Source organism: Chiloscyllium plagiosum, unplaced genomic scaffold (genome assembly GCF_037043375.1).
Source record: "Chiloscyllium plagiosum isolate Xiang-an unplaced genomic scaffold, Cpla_swu_hap1 HiC_scaffold_29, whole genome shotgun sequence".
NCBI classification, from domain to species: Eukaryota; Metazoa; Chordata; class Chondrichthyes; order Orectolobiformes; family Hemiscylliidae; genus Chiloscyllium; species Chiloscyllium plagiosum.
This window is the reverse complement of record NW_028270167.1, coordinates 11671083-11690792: the sequence shown is the minus strand read 5'-3', so window position 1 is coordinate 11690792 and position 19710 is coordinate 11671083. Positions and strand designations below refer to the sequence as shown.

The 19710-nt window shown below is 38.8% G+C and overlaps 1 protein-coding gene across 7 annotated transcripts in view; it reads left to right on the top strand.

Annotated features, from left to right (window-relative positions):
• Window positions 1-18784, top strand: part of sik3 (SIK family kinase 3) — a 305700-nt gene extending 286916 nt beyond the window's left edge. For 4 of the 7 annotated variants that reach the window (XM_043676612.2, XM_043676614.2, XM_043676610.2 and 1 more), the window contains 6 exons: window positions 2895-3799; window positions 9774-9922; window positions 10780-10909; window positions 13700-13798; window positions 14540-14773; window positions 17177-18784. In XM_043676612.2, coding sequence (XP_043532547.1) covers window positions 2895-3799; window positions 9774-9922; window positions 10780-10909; window positions 13700-13798; window positions 14540-14730 — 1474 coding nt within the window. In that variant the 3' untranslated portion in view covers window positions 14731-14773; window positions 17177-18784. The remainder of the gene's footprint in view (window positions 1-2894; window positions 3800-9773; window positions 9923-10779; window positions 10910-13699; window positions 13799-14539; window positions 14774-17176) is intronic. The other 3 variants (XM_043676615.2, XM_043676613.2, XM_043676611.2) reach the window with 2 other exon arrangements.
• The last annotated feature ends 926 nt before the right edge of the window (window positions 18785-19710 follow it).

Below are 19710 nucleotides of genomic sequence, written 5' to 3'. Positions count from 1 at the left end.
CAGGCTGGCTTCCTTTCAATCCTTACCCCAGTTGAATGTCCCAACCCCAAACACAACATCTGTGATCACTGATTCATCCCTACTTCCTTATCTACCTCCCAGACTTTAACACCTTCTCCCCTAATATATGCCCCTAACCTCCAAACCATTTTATATGTATGCCTACAGCTTGTTTACCATGAGGGGCTATGCTTTTTGCCATTGTATTCCCAAAGTTTCCAGTTGGTCAATCAGGCTAGCCTCCAGAAGCAATCACGCTTGAAATGAAAAGCTTGCATTAAAACTGTAGAATATTTTGGGACTAGAACTCCTTGCTGCCAGTTGGAAATCCTGCCCCAATAAATATTGGGGATCCTTGCATTCCAATGCTAGGATGAGTTTTAACGCAACTGTTCTTTGGGTCTAGTTTCCAATTGTAATAATATTGTTAAGGTGAGACATTGAATGGAAGCTAGATGCTTCCTCAGTAATAGAGAGAAAATTAAAATGCTCTTAAGCTATTTCAATTTACCTCCTAGCAACTGAGTCAAAATCAAGATTAGACTTGCCAGTGGTATGTTGCTTTGCCACATATTTTAATGGGGGATTCAGCATTACAAAGTAAGAACGAAAGAAAATTGTTTGAAGGTAGTACTGAAACATTGTTCAAAATCTCTCCTCTTGATTGCTGAATAGTTGTTATACTGCTGAGTCTTGGAAGGGTGTTTTTTAAGTTAGCAAGTCTTAAAATTAACTAACAAGTTCTTTTATTGTTCGTTGGAAATAAGTGTTGCTAAATAAGCCAGCATTTTCTCATCCATCCTTTTTCTGGAAAAAGTCGATGGTGAGCTTTCTTTAGATTAGATTCCTTACAGTGTGGAAACAGACCGTTTGGCCCAACAAGTCCACTCCGACCCCCCGAAGAGTAACCCACCCAGACCTACTTCCCTCTGACTAATGCACCTGGCACTATGGGCAATTTAGAATGGCCAATTCACCTGGCCTGCACATCTTTGGATTGTGGGAGGAAACTGGAGCACCCGGAAGAAACCCACACAGACATGGAGGATGTGCAAATTCTACACGGTCACCCGAGATGGGAATCGAATCCAGGTCCCTGGCACTGAGCCAGCGTGTTGCTCTAGAACCTTTGCAGTCTTTGAGATATCGGAACACCCACCCTGCTGCTGGTTGTGGTAATCAGGAAGCTTCCTTGCCCATGACCTGATGCCATGTGACTTATGGGATCTGGAGTCAATGTTCACAACTCCTAGGGTAATTACTTCATGACTATATGCCACTGTGCTTCCACGTTTGATGAGTATGTCCTGCCAGCGGGACATGATGTACCCAGGCATACTGATTATGGTGGGAGGCTGGGACATTATCTGTATGATTCTGTGAGTATGATTATGTTAGGTGGGTGCGTACTAGTCTGCAAGACAGTCTTCTCAATTTTGGGAAAATCACAGATGTTAATAAGCAAGGTTTTGCAGGGTTGACAGGGCTATGTTCACATCACAATTCTGGTGTCTATGGAAATGCCAATTTCATCCAATATCATCCCTTTCTTTTGACTTTATAGCAACAAATGTCAGACAGAAATGAGTGGCTTGTTTGACAATTTCAGAGCCCATTTCAGAATCAACTGCATTTGAATCTACATCCCCAGTATAATAAAAAAACCTGAAGAACTGCTGGAAGTTCGAAAGAAAAAATAGAAATTACGAGAAAAACTCAGTAGATCTGCCAGCATCTGTGGAGAGAAATCAGAGTTAATGTTTTGGCTCTAGTGACCATTCTTCAGAACTGATGGTAGCTAGGAAAAAGGTGTTTTTGATGCAGAAGATAGGGTGGGAGGAGGGCTTAGAGCCCAAAGAGAGAGATAAACAATTGGACAGACAAAGAAGTGGATGACAGTCAGTCGAGGAAAATGAATAGTTGTTATTGGGGATTATTAGTGGCTAACAATGGGATGTGTGTACCAGCCGTGTGACCGTGTGATAACGAGTTGAGAGTGTGGTGCTGGAAAATGCACAGCAGGTCAGGCAGCATCCAAGAAGCAGAAGAATTGACATTTCGGGCATAAAACCATAATCAGACCGTGTGATAACGTGACTTGATGTGTAGTGGTGGGGGAAAGCTGGGGAAGGTGCTCTAGTCCTAAAATTGTTGAACTCGATATTCAGTCCAGAAGGCTGTAGAGTTCCCAAATGGAAAATGAGATGCTGTGCTTCTAGCTCGCAGAGCTTCACTGGAGCACTGCAGCAACCCTGAGATAGAGATGTTGGCCAGGGAACAGGGTGGTGTGGGACAGGAAGTGACAGGAAACAGGAAGTTCATCGTCTTTTTTGTGGACAGAACATAGGTATTCTGTGAAGCAGTCACCCAGTCTACATTTCCCCAAAGTAGAGGAAACCACGTGAGCAGCGAATGCAGTTGACTAGATTGAGTGAAGTGCTGCTTCACCTGGTACATGTGTTTGGAGAGGGAGCAAGTAAATGGGCAGGTGTAATACCTTCTGCGGTTGCAGGGGAAGGTCCCTTGGAACTGTAGGGGGATGTTGGGAGTGAAGGGGGAGTGGACCAGGATGTCCTGGATGGATTGGTCCTTGCAAAAGCCTGACAAGGGAGCGGTGGGGCATATGAGTCTGGTGATGGCATCCCACTGGAGGTGGCTGAAATGGCAGCTAATGATCCTCCACATCAGTGAGGACAAGGGAGACCCATGAGCAGCAGTGCTGCAGCTAAATATGGCAAGTTATGGCCCATGAAAACTGTATTAACTGTGTTCACAAATGTAATAAATAAGTACTGACTAGAAGCCGACATTACTATACTATCTGATTAATATGTGACTCTCGGCCAATTCATAATGTCATCAATTGTCTTAAACTGATTTCTGTTTATTTTCAGTCGACCTATCAGTCGATTCTCACCTTTGAGTTACGATCAGCCGCACTTGCACCCTCATCTTTTCCAGGAGCAGTTTCGGTGTGGAACCAACAACTTCAACCAAGCAGCAGCGTTTTCCCAACCCATGAAAATTGCACAGATGGACCCACTTTTAAACTATAACAATATGGCTGGTAAAGCTCTCCTGCAGCATGAGCAGCAGCAGCAGGATCTCACAGCTTCATCACTACATCAGGCATTGCTTTCTCCAACGCCATCTGATTACACAAGACACCAACAAGTTTCACAGCAGTATGGCCATATGATCCAAGGTTTACTGTCACCCAGGCATTCATTGACAGGGCAACAGGATCTGCGCTTACCTCATATCGAGACGGCACATTTCTTAAAACATCACCAGCGGCAGCAACAACAACAGCAGCAGCAGGAATATGACTTGCTGAGGCACATGAACCAAGGGGTGGCAGATGCTGGGAGCATGACTGCCAACCTATGTGGGCAGCAACAGACTTTATCAGATCACCAAGCATTAAATATGCCTTATCAAAGTACAGAAACGTATCATCAGCACCATCGTTTATTACAGGTCAGAGGCCAAGAGCATATTCCACAACCCCCTTCATCATCCCAAGGACACAGTTTTGTACACCATCCTCCGTTGATGCATTCGGAGAGTATGGAAGAGGACTGTGTAAGCGAAGGGAATAGGGAGGGGTATCAGGACAATACAGACTGCACTGACACATCCACCAAAGCCTGCCAAGAGAATCCAGTACTGCTTAATGCTATTAGATGTAGGGATGCAGAGACACTACTAATAAATATGAATCATGTGCATGAGATGACACAGCCTTACAGTCATCAGCCAGGCCCTGGCTTTGCCAGAAGCAAAGTGCCAAGCAGAGGTAAGAAAATATATTTGTGCTTAGATAGCCTTAGTTTGCATAATAGACTTTTAATTACCAAACACTTTGTTTCATTAAACTTGGAAAAACTACAAACTTGGATTGTTGTCTACTCGTAATGAATTAGCAACATTTTCTGATAGGACCTCCAATATAGACTTGCTCATAAGCTGAATCTGTGTGGATCTGCTCCAACTGTATATTTGTGATTACCTGCTGATTTCACAGAATTCATTTAAATGTTGATTTATCACTGACAGGGAAATGTATTTTTCAAAATTTGCTAGGATTTTCAGTAAAACATTAATGGGATGATACACCAGTACAATACCGAGGAAGTGCAACATTTTCTTAGATGATGTCTTTTAGATGAGATAGCATACCAAGCCACTATATGCTCAGTTCATGAGTGCAATCACATGGCATTATTTTGACAAAGAACAGGGAGTTATCCTAAGTCACCTGACCAATATTTATCCCTAAACCAAGAAACTTAAGGAGAAGTAGATGATCAAGTCAACTATCACATTGCTGTCTGTAAGAGCTTGCAGTGGTGTTTTCTACATTACATAAGTAGCTACACACCCATAAAGTACTTAATGGCTAATAAAGTATTTTGGGATGTCCTAAGGTTGTAAAAGGCCAATATTGTATATTACTGGTGTGGAATAAATGCTTAATACCCGAGATCTCTCACACATTTTAAAAAGTTAGCTTTGTTACATGGCATCTACCTGTTGCATTAGATATAGCATGAATGTTGATGTAATTTTACCTTAACATGCACTTTCTCTGTTAACTATTAAAATCAAAACACAAATGAATTCAGCTTTCATTGACATGCGCACTATCCACAAACAATGAGAGAAATTTTACTGTTTTGCAGGGAGGGGGGAGGGATCACACGGCATCATGAAATCAGCTTGCTCATCCCATTTCTAGATTGGAGATTAGCCTCCCACTCTCTGGTCAGAATCATAGTCACTACGCTAGGCAGTGACTAGATTTTGAGTGACGTGAGCCAGAAATCTCATAGAATGATAAATAGGGAATCCTGAAAGGAATTGCAATTGGAGAAAAGGGAGAAAAGACCAAGGGGAAAGGAAGGTTTCATGGTGGGTTCTATAAGAGAATTCTCCCAGCCTTGATTAAAACCCCCGAATGTTATATAACATCTCCTTGCTTTTTAGTATGTTCTAACCTTTGTACTCTCTTTCTATTGGGTTTGGTCTGCCAAGGAAGCCATCAGGGCTTTATCATTGCAGTCCTGGTTTAAGATTGCGGTTAGATTCTGATTACGTCATTAGGACGCAATCTGTATACTTAATCAAAACATGCTGGCCCCTGCTGAATTTGTTTGGCATCTGCAATTTAAAATTGTAGTCATTCACATTAAGTTGGTTAGGGTCACTCTCCCATTCCATTTTGCTCACTACCCTGCCTGTTTCTGGCCACTAGCTGTTAGAATTCCCCTCAGCAGATATGTAGGTTAGGTATGCTCATTATAAATCATGGCACACAATCCTACCAAGTTACATAATGATGAAATAGATATACCTGTGTTCATTACCAATTTTATGTGGTGTATAAAATGTATACCAAGTAGTGAGGTATCAAAGAATCACAGAATAGTCACGGTACAAAAGGAGGGCATTTGGCTCATTATACCAGCTCAAGCTATTAAATAATTCACTAAATCATTACCCAATACCAATCTCCTGCTTTTCCTCCATATCCTTGCGCACTATTTCACTCTAAATAATTATCCAATGCCCTGTTGAATGCCTGAATTGAACCAGCCTGCTCCAAATTTCCAGGCAGTATACCCCATGCCTAAACTATTCACTATATGAGAGAGTTTATTTTCTCACATTACTTTGCCTTTTTGCACGTCATTTTAAATCTATGCACTCTTGCTCTTGATACTTTTACAAACAGGAATTGCTTCTGCCTACCTACCCAGTAATAAGTTTGAGACAATTTCTCAGTTACCTTGCATTAACAGCAACAATGTTTTTTTCGTACCTTTATCAGGATTAAAATTTGGAATTTGCCAGTACAAAACCATACCACAGCAGTTATTTAACTAAAATTAATTTTGCATTTTGTTATAAATAAGGTCCAAGTGGTTATTGAAACAGTACAATCTGCATTTGGGATTCAGTCGGCAGTGATGAATCAGCTGAGGCTTTGCTAATTACTCCAGGTTTCCATTTTTTTTGGTTTATTAAAACATGTAAATCAGTGTGGTAGGAATCAAAGCTGTAAATTGAGGTTTTTTTAAATCTATTAACTGAAGGCCCATCAATGTAAAAGGCAGGTTGTAAAGGATTGTTCAGAGCATCTTTATGTGTGACTTGTACTACATTTTATATCAGAGTCATAGTCATAGAGATGTACAGCATGGAAACAGGTCACAGGCCTCTAGTCTGAGAAACAACCCTCCACCACCACCCTCTTTGTTACTTCTTCAAAAAACTCAATCAAGTTTGTGAGACATGATTTCCTACACACGAAACCATGTTGACTATCCAGAATCAGTCCTTGCCTTTCCAAATACATGCACATCCTGTCCCTCAGGATTCCCTCCAATAACTTGCCCACCACCGTGGTCAGGCTCACCGGTCTATAGTTCCCTGGCTCGTCATACCGCCCTTCTTAAACAGTATTGGAAGAATGGACAGCAATGCCTTGGGTAAAACTAGATTCCTTATGATTGAATTAAACATTTTAATTAAATGGGATATGGAAAGGAATAAACATCAGTGCAAGGAATGCCAACATTGCAAAACATTGGAAAACAGATAAATCTGATAAATGTGGTTCATTTCCTGTATGGTACTTGTGTTTTTAAAAAGACTTCAGATCACAGGAAGAAGGAGAGATTAAGGATGGTGAGGTAATTAAAAGATCTGGCAAAGAACATATGGAGTGTAACATGGATTCTCTTAAGTAGAATCAAGAATGGTTGATATTTCAAGACTAGGGGGCACAGTTTTAAGGTAAGATGAGAAAGATTTTAAAAAGACACGACCAAATTCTTTACACAGGGAGTGGTTTGCATTTGGAATGAACTTCCTGAGGAAGTGATGCCTATGGGTACAATTACAACATTTAAAAGACATTTGGATAAGTACATGAATAGGAAAGGTTTGAAGGAATATGGGCCAGGAGCAAACAGGTGAGACTAGTTTAGTTTGCGATTATGTTCTGCATGGACTACTTGGACTCTATGACTCTAAGTCTGGCAATCTCCCGAGAGAAAGACAAAGTCATAATGTTTCAGGTCATTCAGAACTGAAAGCTCATTACTGTGTTATGAGTTAGTGGCAAGACGTCTGAAATTAGATGTGGGGACCATCTAAGTTCATGTGCTTATCCTTCCTGCAATCTTACAAACAACAGGGAAAGAAGAAAGAATGATCATTATCAAAAAGTTTTCTTCTTTTTCATTTAGTTTTGCCCAACTTTTAAGTTGTTCATCTATCCTGTGCATTATCTCCTAGAAAAGCCGATAACCTGTTGTAAACCTTCTACTGGTGATTTATTTTATGCAGTTGATTACTGACTCCATTTTGTACAATTGACAAATGAACATAATGAGGTTAAAAATCACACAACACCAGGTTATAGTCCAACAGGTTTATGTGGAAGTATGCTTGGCGTCGCTTAACTGTTTAGCATATGATAGCTCTTTCTCAATTCTGTGGATGGCCGTTCTCACTTGATGGAGCAATTTGTCTGGTTAATTCCGATCATGCATAAGACTCTCACATGCTAAATAGCTATGCAACCCTGAGCATACCTCCAAATAAACTAATTGGACCATAACTTGGTGTTGTGTGATTTTTAACTTTATCCACCCAGTCTTAACGCCGACACCTCCACATCATAAATAATGAGTGCCTTTAAGTGGCCGACTGCCAAGTTGTCCCTCCCACCAACCTTCCTTTCTTATCTTTTAGCCAGCAACATCCACTAAAATATTCAAAACTCTCTTTGTGTCATACTTTTGCCTTTCTGACAATAAATAAAAAAATCTCAGCATGTACAAATTAAAAATGCTAAATGTAATTCAAACCACCACCCAAATATCCTGCAAGGTTGTTGAATTTAATATAGTTTGCTTTTATTTAAGTTGATGATTCTTTTTAAGAGAACATTTCACTATTTTTTTGTTCACTTAAATGGAACATAGAGTGATGCAGCACAGAAACACACTCTTCAGCCCAACTCGTCCATGCTAACCTCGTTTCCTAAATTGAACTTTGTCCCATTTGCCTGTGTTTGGTGATAGTCAGGTTTTAGATTTCTTAACTATTAACAGAGCCATTATGTTATTTGTTAACAAGAAGAATTCCACTTTGCAGTTGAACAAGGTGGGCAAATTCCAATTTACTTCTTCTCAGCGCAGCAGTCTGATCATTGTGTACTGTTGTTCTTTCTGTTATAGGAAAGCCAAGATTGTTATAACCAGCAGGCTGGTCTGTGGACCACAGTCTATAGACTGTTGATTATGAATTAACAATTTTCAAAGTTGTGTTACTAGATCAGCTCAGACAAGCTCCTGACTTGAAACATTTCCAGTGGCCTTCGGAACTGCCAGTAAGCTAATGACAGCATTCCCGTGAAGTGTTGCAGTTAATAGAACGTTTTAAAGACTGCGGTTAGGTAGTTTGAAAGAAGAGCGAGCACCTTCAGTTTATCTTTGTCTTAGATGTCAATGTGAATGCATAACCTGCACATTAAAGATTCTGTTGCGTAATATGAAAATCATCTTAATGGTATAGCAGTGGTTTTCTCAGAAAAGGAAAATAATATAAATACTTATCAAAATTACTAAGAGATACAGCCAATGCCACTGGATCTGGCAGATTACACGCCAAAAAAGCCTGTTCCTGATAGCACACAGCACTGTGTGCAATCAGTTACGTCCTTGAGAAGGGCATTATAGCTTCATAAGATGTTTGTTCCTGTTTCAGTCTGTGTATCTGTTGGTCTATTCCATGTACAAGAACTCACTGTGAGTGCAGTCTTAGACTATTTCCTGCTGTATCCTGGAAAAAAGATGCAGCTTAACATTTAAACAGTTGCTAAGTCATTTTTTTGATTGCAGTTGACTTATTACACTGTTTCAAGTCATTGCTGTACCACATTTATTGTATAATAGTCACTGGGATGTGTGATTTATTTTCAATTAAAATCTTGATTCATCCTGATTTCCTGCCATATTGGTGCATCTCGGCTTCTGCCAGAGAGATTTGGTGAGAAATTAAGACTTCACTGTGATAAAGAGCACATTGATCACTATTGGAGCAATCAAGAGGAAAATACTAAATCGTTATTGAAAGGTATTATGTATCTAAAGGCACCAATGGAGGGGGAGAAGGTGGGTGAAGAAAGGGAGTTGATATTTTGAGCAGCCCCCATGTTGAATAGACACCAAGCAGCTGGTAAAGCAATAATGAATGACATATCAACATTTGCATGCTATTTTAGGAAATAATTGACCAAATCTAGCAAGGCAAAATCCTATTCTACCACGGAAGAACATTATGTATTGCCCTGTGTGTTAGTATGTTTTTTTCTCATTCTTTAAATGTAATTCATTCCACATCTAAATATCTCTGATTCTCACCCTTTTACTCTTTCTGTCTGAACTTGGAATGCCTTAATCTTGCATTTTCCTTGATATCTATGCTATATCACCAAATCTCTACACCTTCCTCCATTAAAGAACTGAAATGAAAGACTTTATATACCATATGACTGAAGATCTCTCATGTAATGTTTACCCAGACAAGTTCCTGTTTTCTCCTTTTAGACAGAATCATGTTAATTTAAAGGTTCAAAGATTCAGGAAGGCTGCTGTGAACATATCTAAAGTGATTGAAAATAGAGAAGTAGAAATAATTAAAAGCCCAGATCTCTGCTACCCAGAAACGTAAAAGGTCAAAATCTTGCCTTATTTCAGAATCTATGTCTGGTGATCGAATGGATGGAAGAAGAGCTCCCATGCAGCCCATGGAGGTAAATGATCACAATGGAGTTGGTTACACAACGAGACAGTCAACTAGAACCCTCCAGCGACATCACACAATTCAGACAAGTGATGATGCTTATGTATGTACAAACTATTTTTATTCTCTTTTTAATTTAACTGTTATATGTCTGATTATTACCTCTGATTTACACTGTAAACAATATGGTGCATTTTGTTTCAAGTTTAGTGTTTAATTATTTAATATTTAAGATTATGTACCAAAAATAGCATGACATTTAGTAAATATTAGAAAAATTAAGTAGGCTTCAGTTATGCAGAATTCTTTACATGCTTGGTCTAGCAAAGTTCAACAGTAATTATTTTTATCTGGATAGTCAGCAAAATTATGATTAACAAAATTGATGAAAGTCTCTGATATATGAATATCAGACCATATGAATATCAGACCTTATGAACACACAGAGCCAAAAGAATTCTCTAAAACCCTTGTTATCAACTGTGCCTTCACCCCTAATCCTACCAATCTGCCTCACATCCACTATGTTGTCCCACTAACTTGTGTCCTTGCTTTGAGATCACTCAATGTGAGGCACACCATTAAGAAATTTCAGAAATGTATAAATCTAGCTAAAGAGTCAGTTGAAATAGCAAGCCGATGTTTAGAAATAGTTACGTGTGAAAGATGATTATGATGTTGTTTTGTGAGGTTTTTGTGTCTTTGTTATATGATCAGTGGTAATGGTCAGGGACCTGAACTGGATAATTTGTTAAGCTTTCATCTGGGGCAAAAGCGATTGCCAAGCTTTTCCCTGTAAAATTACCAATATTTTCTATTTTCAAAAAGGTACAGAAAAGGAGAATTTTATCCAATTTATTTGAAGGGATAAAGTACAGATTGTGCTACTTATTACTTATTATGATAGTTCCAGTCTACATTTATTGACAGATTTAACTTTGATTATCTTTTCATTTGAAGGATCAGGCAGAGCCCTCAGGGATGAGTTTATTAGCTGGAAAGGTGCTTAGCTCTGCCCGTATGTCAGATGTTGTCCTTAGCCATTCATCACTTACGGGGAGCCAACAGCTACAGACAGGAGGGAATGATGGTGAGTATTTCTTGTGTTCTAATAATCTTAACCACAAGCTAAATACTTAACATATTGAAACACAAATAAGCCAACACTGCATTTTAGCTGCAGTAACTCAGATATGTGTTTTGTTTGAGTTCATCAGTGTGCATTGATAACTATTTTGTTTTGTCCTTTCAATAAAGGTCATAAACATTTGTTGTAATGTATACACATTGCTTTTGCAGAAGGCTGATATTTGAAATATGATTACCTGTGATAATGTTGATTACGTTCTATCTGATTACAATCTGTGCTCACTAATTAGAAGTGGTTTATAGAGAAAGGTGTGTAATGAAGTCCAGTATCATCATTCAGCTCTACAAGTTATATAAAAGATTTTTGGGTCAATTCAGTTGCCATTTATTAATTGCCTTTTAATTCATTAGCTGAGAAGTTATGCTTTGGTTCAACAAAATATTTGGAGTGAAATTAGGTTTAATTGATGAGACAGCAAAATGGAATAGCTTATTCCTCAAAAGAAGACTTTTTGACCTATTAAATGCCTGCTGCTTGAGAAAGAACTACCCAGTCTAATATCTTTTAGCTCATGGTCCATAACCCTGTAGGTTATAGCTTTTCAAAAACTTATCATCGTAAAATGACATTAGATGAGGGTATCTGCCTTTTCCACACTTCTTGGCAGTTTTACATCCTCACTATCCTTTCGGCAAATATTTGTTTTGTAGCTAACCTCTCAACTGAATCAAATCTATGCCACCTGATTGGTAACTTTTCTGATGAAGGGCTTATGCCCGAAACGTCGATTCTCCTGCTCCTTGGATGCAGCCTGACCTGCTGTGCTTTTCCAGCACTACATTCTTGACTCTGATCTCCAGCATCTGCAGGCCTCACTTTCTCCTTGTTAACCTCTCTGTTAATCTCCATCTGTATAGTCCCTTCAAAATTTTATACACCTCAATTAAATCTTCCGTCATGCTCCTTCATTGCAAAGAAAATAAAACCAGCATATCCAATCTTTTCTCTTTGCTAAAATTCTCTATTCTTGTCAGCATCCTTCTGAGACGTTCCTGTTGCCACTCTTGTGTGGATATATCCTTCTGTGATGCAGTGATCTGAACTTTGTGTGGTACTCTAGCCATAGTCTTATTGGTGTTTTATGAAATTCTAACATAACCTCCCTGCTCTTATAACGTAAACCTTAATGTATAAGAGAAATTATCGCTTGTAATATGGACAGAAAGTCCTGGAGTAACTCAGCAGATCTGGAAACATCTGTAGAGAGAGAAACAGAATTAATATTTCAAGTCCAATATAATTCTTCTTCAAAACTTGATTTTGAGGAGGTTTGTGTAAGGGATAGAACCACGAAGAAGTTGGAGGAAAGGGTCACATATTTGTTTGACATCAATTCTGATAGGAAAAGAATCAGATTCCTGTCAGTTGTAGAGAATGGTGGTAGTCATATTTTGAGTGCAGTCTGAACTTCTGATTTATGACTGGTCAAAAATCACAGGATGGTCAGCAGCTGAGATTTCAAAAATACCCTGAAAACCTACTTAGAGAAGATTGACCTTGACCTCAATAGTTGGGAAAAGAGTGCTCTCGACCATCCAGGATGGTGAGCCCTGTTTCACTGAAGTTAACTGCCTTTGAAGCAAGGCGGATGATAAAGGCTGAAGACCTGAGAGCAAGGAGAAAGTTCAAGAGGAGTGATATTCCCTCAGTGACCACAGACTGACCATCAGGCTGACTAATGACTGTCTGCCAGTGTGGATTTTGGATTTTTTAACTGCTGTTTCTTGCTTAGCTTTTTACTTTGCCTTTTCCACCTTCTTTACCTTTCACTGTCTTCATCCCCATCTCTTAAAACCTCTCTCTGTCTTTCTTTGTCTTACACTTCTATTCGCTTTCTCACCCTCTACTTCATCTGGGACTCTCTGGCAGACTTCTCCTCACTCTGAGGGATCACCAGGAGAAGTTTCATTTCCACTAAGTGCATTTTCATGATGACAATCTTATCAGAGAGATTAATCATGCTCCGTGACTTAATTAGGCATATTGAATTTTCATTGTTTGTAACATGCCTCAGCAAAACTGTAGATAAGAAAATAAAACTTTGATTAATCAACCTGTGAAAAAAAAATGTTTCCTATAGTCCATCATCTTGCATGACTAATAAGATTTCAGGTTACATTTATCAAATAACCAGCAATATTATGAGACCTGTTTGGAACTGTTACCTTTCTGTGTCCTATGTTGTTTTTATTAAACAATTAGTTTGAGCTTCAGTGAATATGTGAGACTGACACAACACCGATAAGCGTAGCATACCATGACAGCAGATCTACTAGCAGAAGTAGCTACAAGCAGCCGCATAGTGTTGACGATCAAAGTAGCTTAAAAGGCTATGTGTTACATGGTCAATAAAATGGAAAGCTCTGAATGAACCAAAAAGTCTCAGGTACCTTGCATGACTGCTTCCATCATTGGCCTAGAAGTAATCTGCATTCAAGACAGGCGAGAATTTCAATGTGATTTTCTCATTTAATTTGTAATAAATTTTGAAAATATTGCTTTACAACATAGATGCAAATCACTGGGGATGGCTGGCTAAGAATAACCCTGACTGAAATTTCTAAAATTCATATTGAAGCAAGTTGAAAGTACAGTACCCATGAATGGCACATAGTAGATGTGACCTCAAGTTCCATGTCTTTCCTCAAATGTGGTAGGGAGTTGTATTTCAACAGAAAGGGGAATATTAGAAGCATATTAGAACCTGATCTACATCTTCATACCTTGCAGGAGTTAATACATCACTGAGATTGGCTAGTGTTGACAGTAATGTCCATATACATCAGAAGATGTATAACCTGATGGAATGCAGAAAAGGAACAAAATCAGGTAGCCTGTTTCTAGATTAGATTGCTTACAGTGTGGAAACAGGTCCTTCGGCCCAACAAGTCCACACTGACCCGCCGAAGCGCAACCCACCCATACCCCTACATTTACCCCTTTTAACTTAACACTACGGGCAATTTAGCATGGCTAATTCACCTGACCTGCACATCTTTGTGACTGTGGGAGGAAATCTGAGCACCCAGAGGAAACCCACGCAGACACGGGGAGAATGTGCAAACTCCACACAGTTAGTCGCCTGAGTCGGGAATTGAACCCGGGTCTCTGGCGCTGTGAGGCAACTGTGCCACCGTGCCGCCCACAAAAAAAATACTTCCATTGAAATATAAAGAAGCAGTCCTTTCTGAATAAATAAGATAAATTTTTGATGAAGCTTTACAGCAGACATTTGTTAAGACAATAGAGCTTGTGGCTTTCACTGGACCATGAATGGACCTATGGAATTTGGCCTTCAAAATGTCAATTAAAATCTTGTTATTCCATATAATGTAATTAGAATTTGAATTCATCAATTTCACTCTAAACCAAATAGAGCTAAATGTGAACCAGAATCAAGAAATGCTGCTGCCAGAACATTGATAAAATTCAAGAATTCCCTCTTCCTTTAAACATGTTTGGCAGCATTCACAGTGGCTGACTCTAAGCTGTGCAAAACACTGTAGCATTAAGGCTTGAGTGCAAACATTTATAGTAAATTTCTTGTTTGATTCTTCAATGCTCTTTCAGAATGTGATGAAAGTTCACAGAGTTCTGCTGATCCAAACACAGGAGAGGGTTCACAACATTCAAACAGTTCCTGCTACTCCACCAAATGCATCACTGAGATACTGAAAGAACTGAATCCACCATTTGACAACAAACTTCTCACCTACAAACACCCTGACCTGGCGTTTGGAATGGAGCAAGCTGGAGTGTAGTGGATACAGAGGTGATCTACAATGCTGCTGTTCTAAGGGGAATGTGTGTATTTACCTTTTTTATATTCTTGTAGTTTTACTGCACAATGACTTTTTTTTGGTTTCTCATAGTTTGTTGTGGCATTTTTTATAATGAAGGTAAAATGTGGAGAAAATAATGTTTTTTGTACAATGAAGTTATACCTATAAAATGATGAGTTGAGGAGGCATTAACCTGTGTTTTCTGGCTTTGTAAAGGCGGAATTAAACTTGGAAGTGGAGAGCCAGTAAAGTAGTGTTGGCAGGAGATAGGGGTGAGATATTTTGTTGGCGGTTGTAATTTGGATAGACTGCGTGTTCTTTGGTAGTAAATAGCCGACTAGACTTAAGAGTGAGGCATATAGCCTTGCCAGTATTTTGGAGGTGAAATGCCAACATATGCAGAGACCTCCACTTCAATGTAGACAGCCTCCCTGCACAGCCTAAGGATGATCAAGGCAGGGGCTCCATATGTCATTTATGGGCAGAACTGTGGCTCAGGGTTAGCACTGCTGCCTCACCGCACCAGGGATCAGGTTTGATTCCAGCCTCTGGCGACTGTCTGTGTGAAGTTTGCGCACTCTCTCTGTGTCTGCATGGGTTTCCTCCGGCTGTGTTGGTTTCCTCCCACAGTCCAAAGATGTGCAGGTTAGGTGAATTGGCCCTGCTAAATTACCCATAGGGTTTGGGGATGTTTAGGTTAGGTGCATTAATCAAGGGAGATGTAAAGTAATAGAGTAAGGTAATGAGGCTGGTTGGGATACTCTTCGAATGGTCAGTTTGGACTTGTTTGGCTTAAATGCCCTGTTTCCACACTGTAGGGATTCTATGATTTATGGGGATTTTGAGTATTCATACCCTCAAAAAGTAACTGCAACCTAATAGTTTGAGATTGACAGACCATCTCAAGTAGGCTGCCTCCATTCTGGAAAATCAATTTTAAAGCTTTATCAAAAGATGAATTTTCATTTTCTCTTAAAAAAGGAGCACTTCTTCATATTTCAATTGAAGTGTTACATTTGGATGTGGATCTGATTTATCTCCATTCTGCATTCCAACAGGTAATGCAGTTTGACACAGGATGGACAGACAAATTGCTGCAAGTCCAGCCTAGATTTTGATTGTGTTTGCACTGCTGTGCTACCCAAGAAGGGCATCTCGGTGTTGGGGTGCCCCTGCAGTCCCTGACCTGCGTCAGTAGCACCCACTTCACCCACTAGGGCCGCCAGCTCTTCAGAGCTGCCATCTTGACTGAACGTGTACCATTGAGTGTATCTGCCATCCTACTAAGACATGGCACAAAGGCAGCCAATGATGGACTCTTTTTAACTTATCTTTTCTTTATTTTAAGTTAATGAGAATGCTTGATGCACAGCGACAGTATAAACCTTTCACTATATTTTGTATTGAATGCTCATGACAAGAAATTATTCAATTAAGCCATCATATGGAAGATAGCAGCGCTATCAACAAGTGTGGGATCGGGATCACCACTTGGTCCCAAAAATGAGTTCCCAAAATTTGTAACAAAATCCAGTTCATTCTGTCTGACTACAGCCATAAGTTATACATGAGAACACCTCCAGTTACTACAAGAAAAAAAGATAGTCATAAAAGTGAAGCAAAATATCAACTAATACCAATGTGTTGTGTAATTTTATGGCAAGGAAATTAAACTGTTTATGCTAGAAGCTTTCTAGTAAGACACACAGTTACATAAAAGCAGGACGTCGGTGTTTCCATAAGGTTCATTGGGTAAATTTATTAACCAATGTGTCACAGAGCCATTAGCTCTATTTCCTGAATGGCTGATTTGCGATGCAGAGTGATGTCATCAGCATGCAATCAGTTCCCACACTGGATGAGCTACCGTCTTCGGAACCTTGCTGTTCATCTGAGGTGTGATGACCCTCTGGTTAAACCCACTATTGGTCATGTCTGTCTAGCATGAGAACAGCCAGTGGTTCTTTACAATGAAGGCAACTTTCATGTATTCCAGGATGGTGTGTAGTTTAACCTCAGGTCTCCATTAGGATGAGCTAAGATAGGATAGCAAAATAAATGCTGTAATTAACCTTGATTTCTGTGCTAGGATTCTGAAACAAAATCAAAACCTGATTGTTACAGGTTGAACTTCTTTTGAGTTCTGGGAGAATTTTGAGCTTTAAAATACTACATGGTCAACAGACAATGATGAGAATAAGAGTGCTGACTGGTTTTCTTTCTACGACTTAAAAGTCAGTACTTCTACTTTAGAACTTGCCCTAACTGTCTTTCCATAGACTAGAGATTGAACCTGGGGCCGCCCACTCTGTAGCTTTCATCTATTCACTGAACTATCTGTTTAAGATAAATTACTGTTATTAAACTGTGATTTGTTTAATTGGCACAGCAAACTAACGACCAGATATTTGTTATTCTTCTACAGATGAGTGAGTTCAGCTTTGAGGTGAAAGGTCCATTTTGCCGACAGTATCTAGCAGCAACATGCCAAAACTTCATTGTATTTCTTTCCAGCACAATATCGTGACTTGTTCACTGTCAGTTGAGGGGTTGCGCTACTTGCCACACCTGCCAGTACCAGTCATGAGAAGAAGAGAAGACTGAAGTTTTCAAAATTGCAAAAAGAGAAAATGAAAACAGCCATGAGTCCCCACCAACCTGACATCCCAGGCATCTTCATTTGTGAAGCCCTCTCCCCTCCCCCTTCCCCCTCCGGCCTTACTTGCAGAAACAGAGCCCTCCAAACCCTGTGATGTCACTTTATCCAGGGAGAGTAACTGAGCAGTGCAGCATGTGCCCTGAGGTGGAATTTACTCTGTGAGCAATAAGACTGCTTGCTGTCCCTCTGGTACTCCTTCATTTTTGATTTTTGCCTAACAGTGGTGCAATATGCTTTGTTTTCCTAAATTTCTTTTCCAGTGTTTGTTGTTGTGCTTTCTTTTTCTTCTTAATTTCTGCGTCATTTACCAAAAAAAGTATATGGCCATTTTTAAAAGACACGTTAGATTTTATGTATTTTATTTCCCATTCACATAGATCTTGTTATGTTACCTTAAGATCTCAATTAAATGAACCGTGTTAAAAAATAAATTGTCAAAATGGATGATTTTGTTATATTTGAATTGTAACTTGCACCTTTGTTGAAGTATTTTTCCCTTTTTATGGCATTGTAATGTGACGACTTTCCTTGTGCCAGGTGAAATTTGTTAATGTTAACCCTTTGAAATTTCACATTGTGTATTATGTTTCTATGTCATGTCATTTTTTTATATGTATTAAAACACCCAGAACCTGCCCAAAGACCAGGTTTTTGGGATTCTTTCTGAACTCTAAAATTGATCAGAAAATGAAATTTAAGTTGAAAGATTTAGCTGCTTCAAAGAGAAGAAGAAGCAGAACTTCAAAAGGAATTTGCACGAGTGGAAAGAAAGACTACAAACTAAGCCAGTCAAGCAGTGTTTAACTGTGATTTTAATAATCATGGTTTTAAAAAAATAACAATAAAAGTAGCTCTGGACAGAGAATTTTTAGACCGGATGAAAATTTAAACATCACCCATTTATCTGCTTCTCAACTACAAATCTGTCCAACTTCTGTCATTTGTACATTTTTGTTCCATTTATTTGATGAAAAAAAATCAAAAACTTGATATTCAGCTGTTTAGCGGGAAGGTACCAAGAAAACACTGAAAGCTTTTATTGTATGTATCTTTTCTTTGTTTACATGACACTGTATTTATGGGAGAGTCAACTGCCAATTTAAGGAAAAAAAGAACTGAAATGCAGTGCCATCTCTCATCTGTAACACATTTTTAATGTTGCTTTGTATTGTAGTAATCAATACGCAGTATATGTTGAATGTATATTAATATACTTTGCTATTTCTGTTTCGGAAATGTTGAAAAGTATTTTTTCTTGTTTATGTTGGACAAAAGGTTCAGTGATCTAGTACATTGTGTGGGTCACTTGCAACTAGTAATTTAGTTGGAAAGTGGGATCATGACAAATAAAACTATGTAATTTGATCTGAAAAATGTTACTTATTAATGTAAATGGTTTTTCCTAAGTTCCTTTCTGTTTTTTTTCTGATTTTACAGTATAACATCAAGTACAGGAGTAAAGCATGCACTCTATTGACTCCATCAGGGTTTCCAAGACTAATAGGTTTTTGGACTAAGAAGGCAGGATGCAGAATAATAGACTGACAAAGTTTCAGGTGCATTTGCACCACACCTTCATACAGCAGATGTACCTTAAATTAACCTGTCAAAATGTGTCACAGTGATGATATGCATATTTTATACCTAAGGATTTTGGTCCAAGTCATTAGCATCAGGAGGTGACTGACTTTACTGGCAGTATAATGAAAAATGCATACTTCAACTTGGGACAAGTGCAATTCCTAATTATATTGATCTCTGCTGTAGATAAAAGTGTCACAGTATAGAATATATCCAGATGGACAATTAATTGTGAAAATGTAATACATTTTTTGCTACTCCGTTTTATAACTAGGATCTATTATAAAATGTTGAACATGAATTTATACATGTGTTGAACATGTGTTCTTGAAGTCCCAAAACACTTAAGTATTAATGCAGTCTCTGATATTCATCTCTTACCTTCTTGGTTATGAGTTATTGTATTGTATTGTGGATTTCCAAAATTGTAATCTATCTAAAAATAAGTCCTATTTTTGTAACAATCTCATTCTGTCATTGCAAGTTTAAAGGAAAATGAAGGAAGAAGGTAACAACTATTAGGAGCAAACAGGCTCATTCAAAGAGGAGTGAGCTCGAAATCCAATAAATATGTTCAGCAAAAGTGGAGATTCCGTACTGGCAATTATCAAAAATGTGCATTTCCTAGTAAATGTGCAAAGTTGTTCATGTTTCTACTAATAATTATTATTGAGCCCATCAAAACTTTTTTGGTTGAAAGTATTGTACTTAAATAGCAT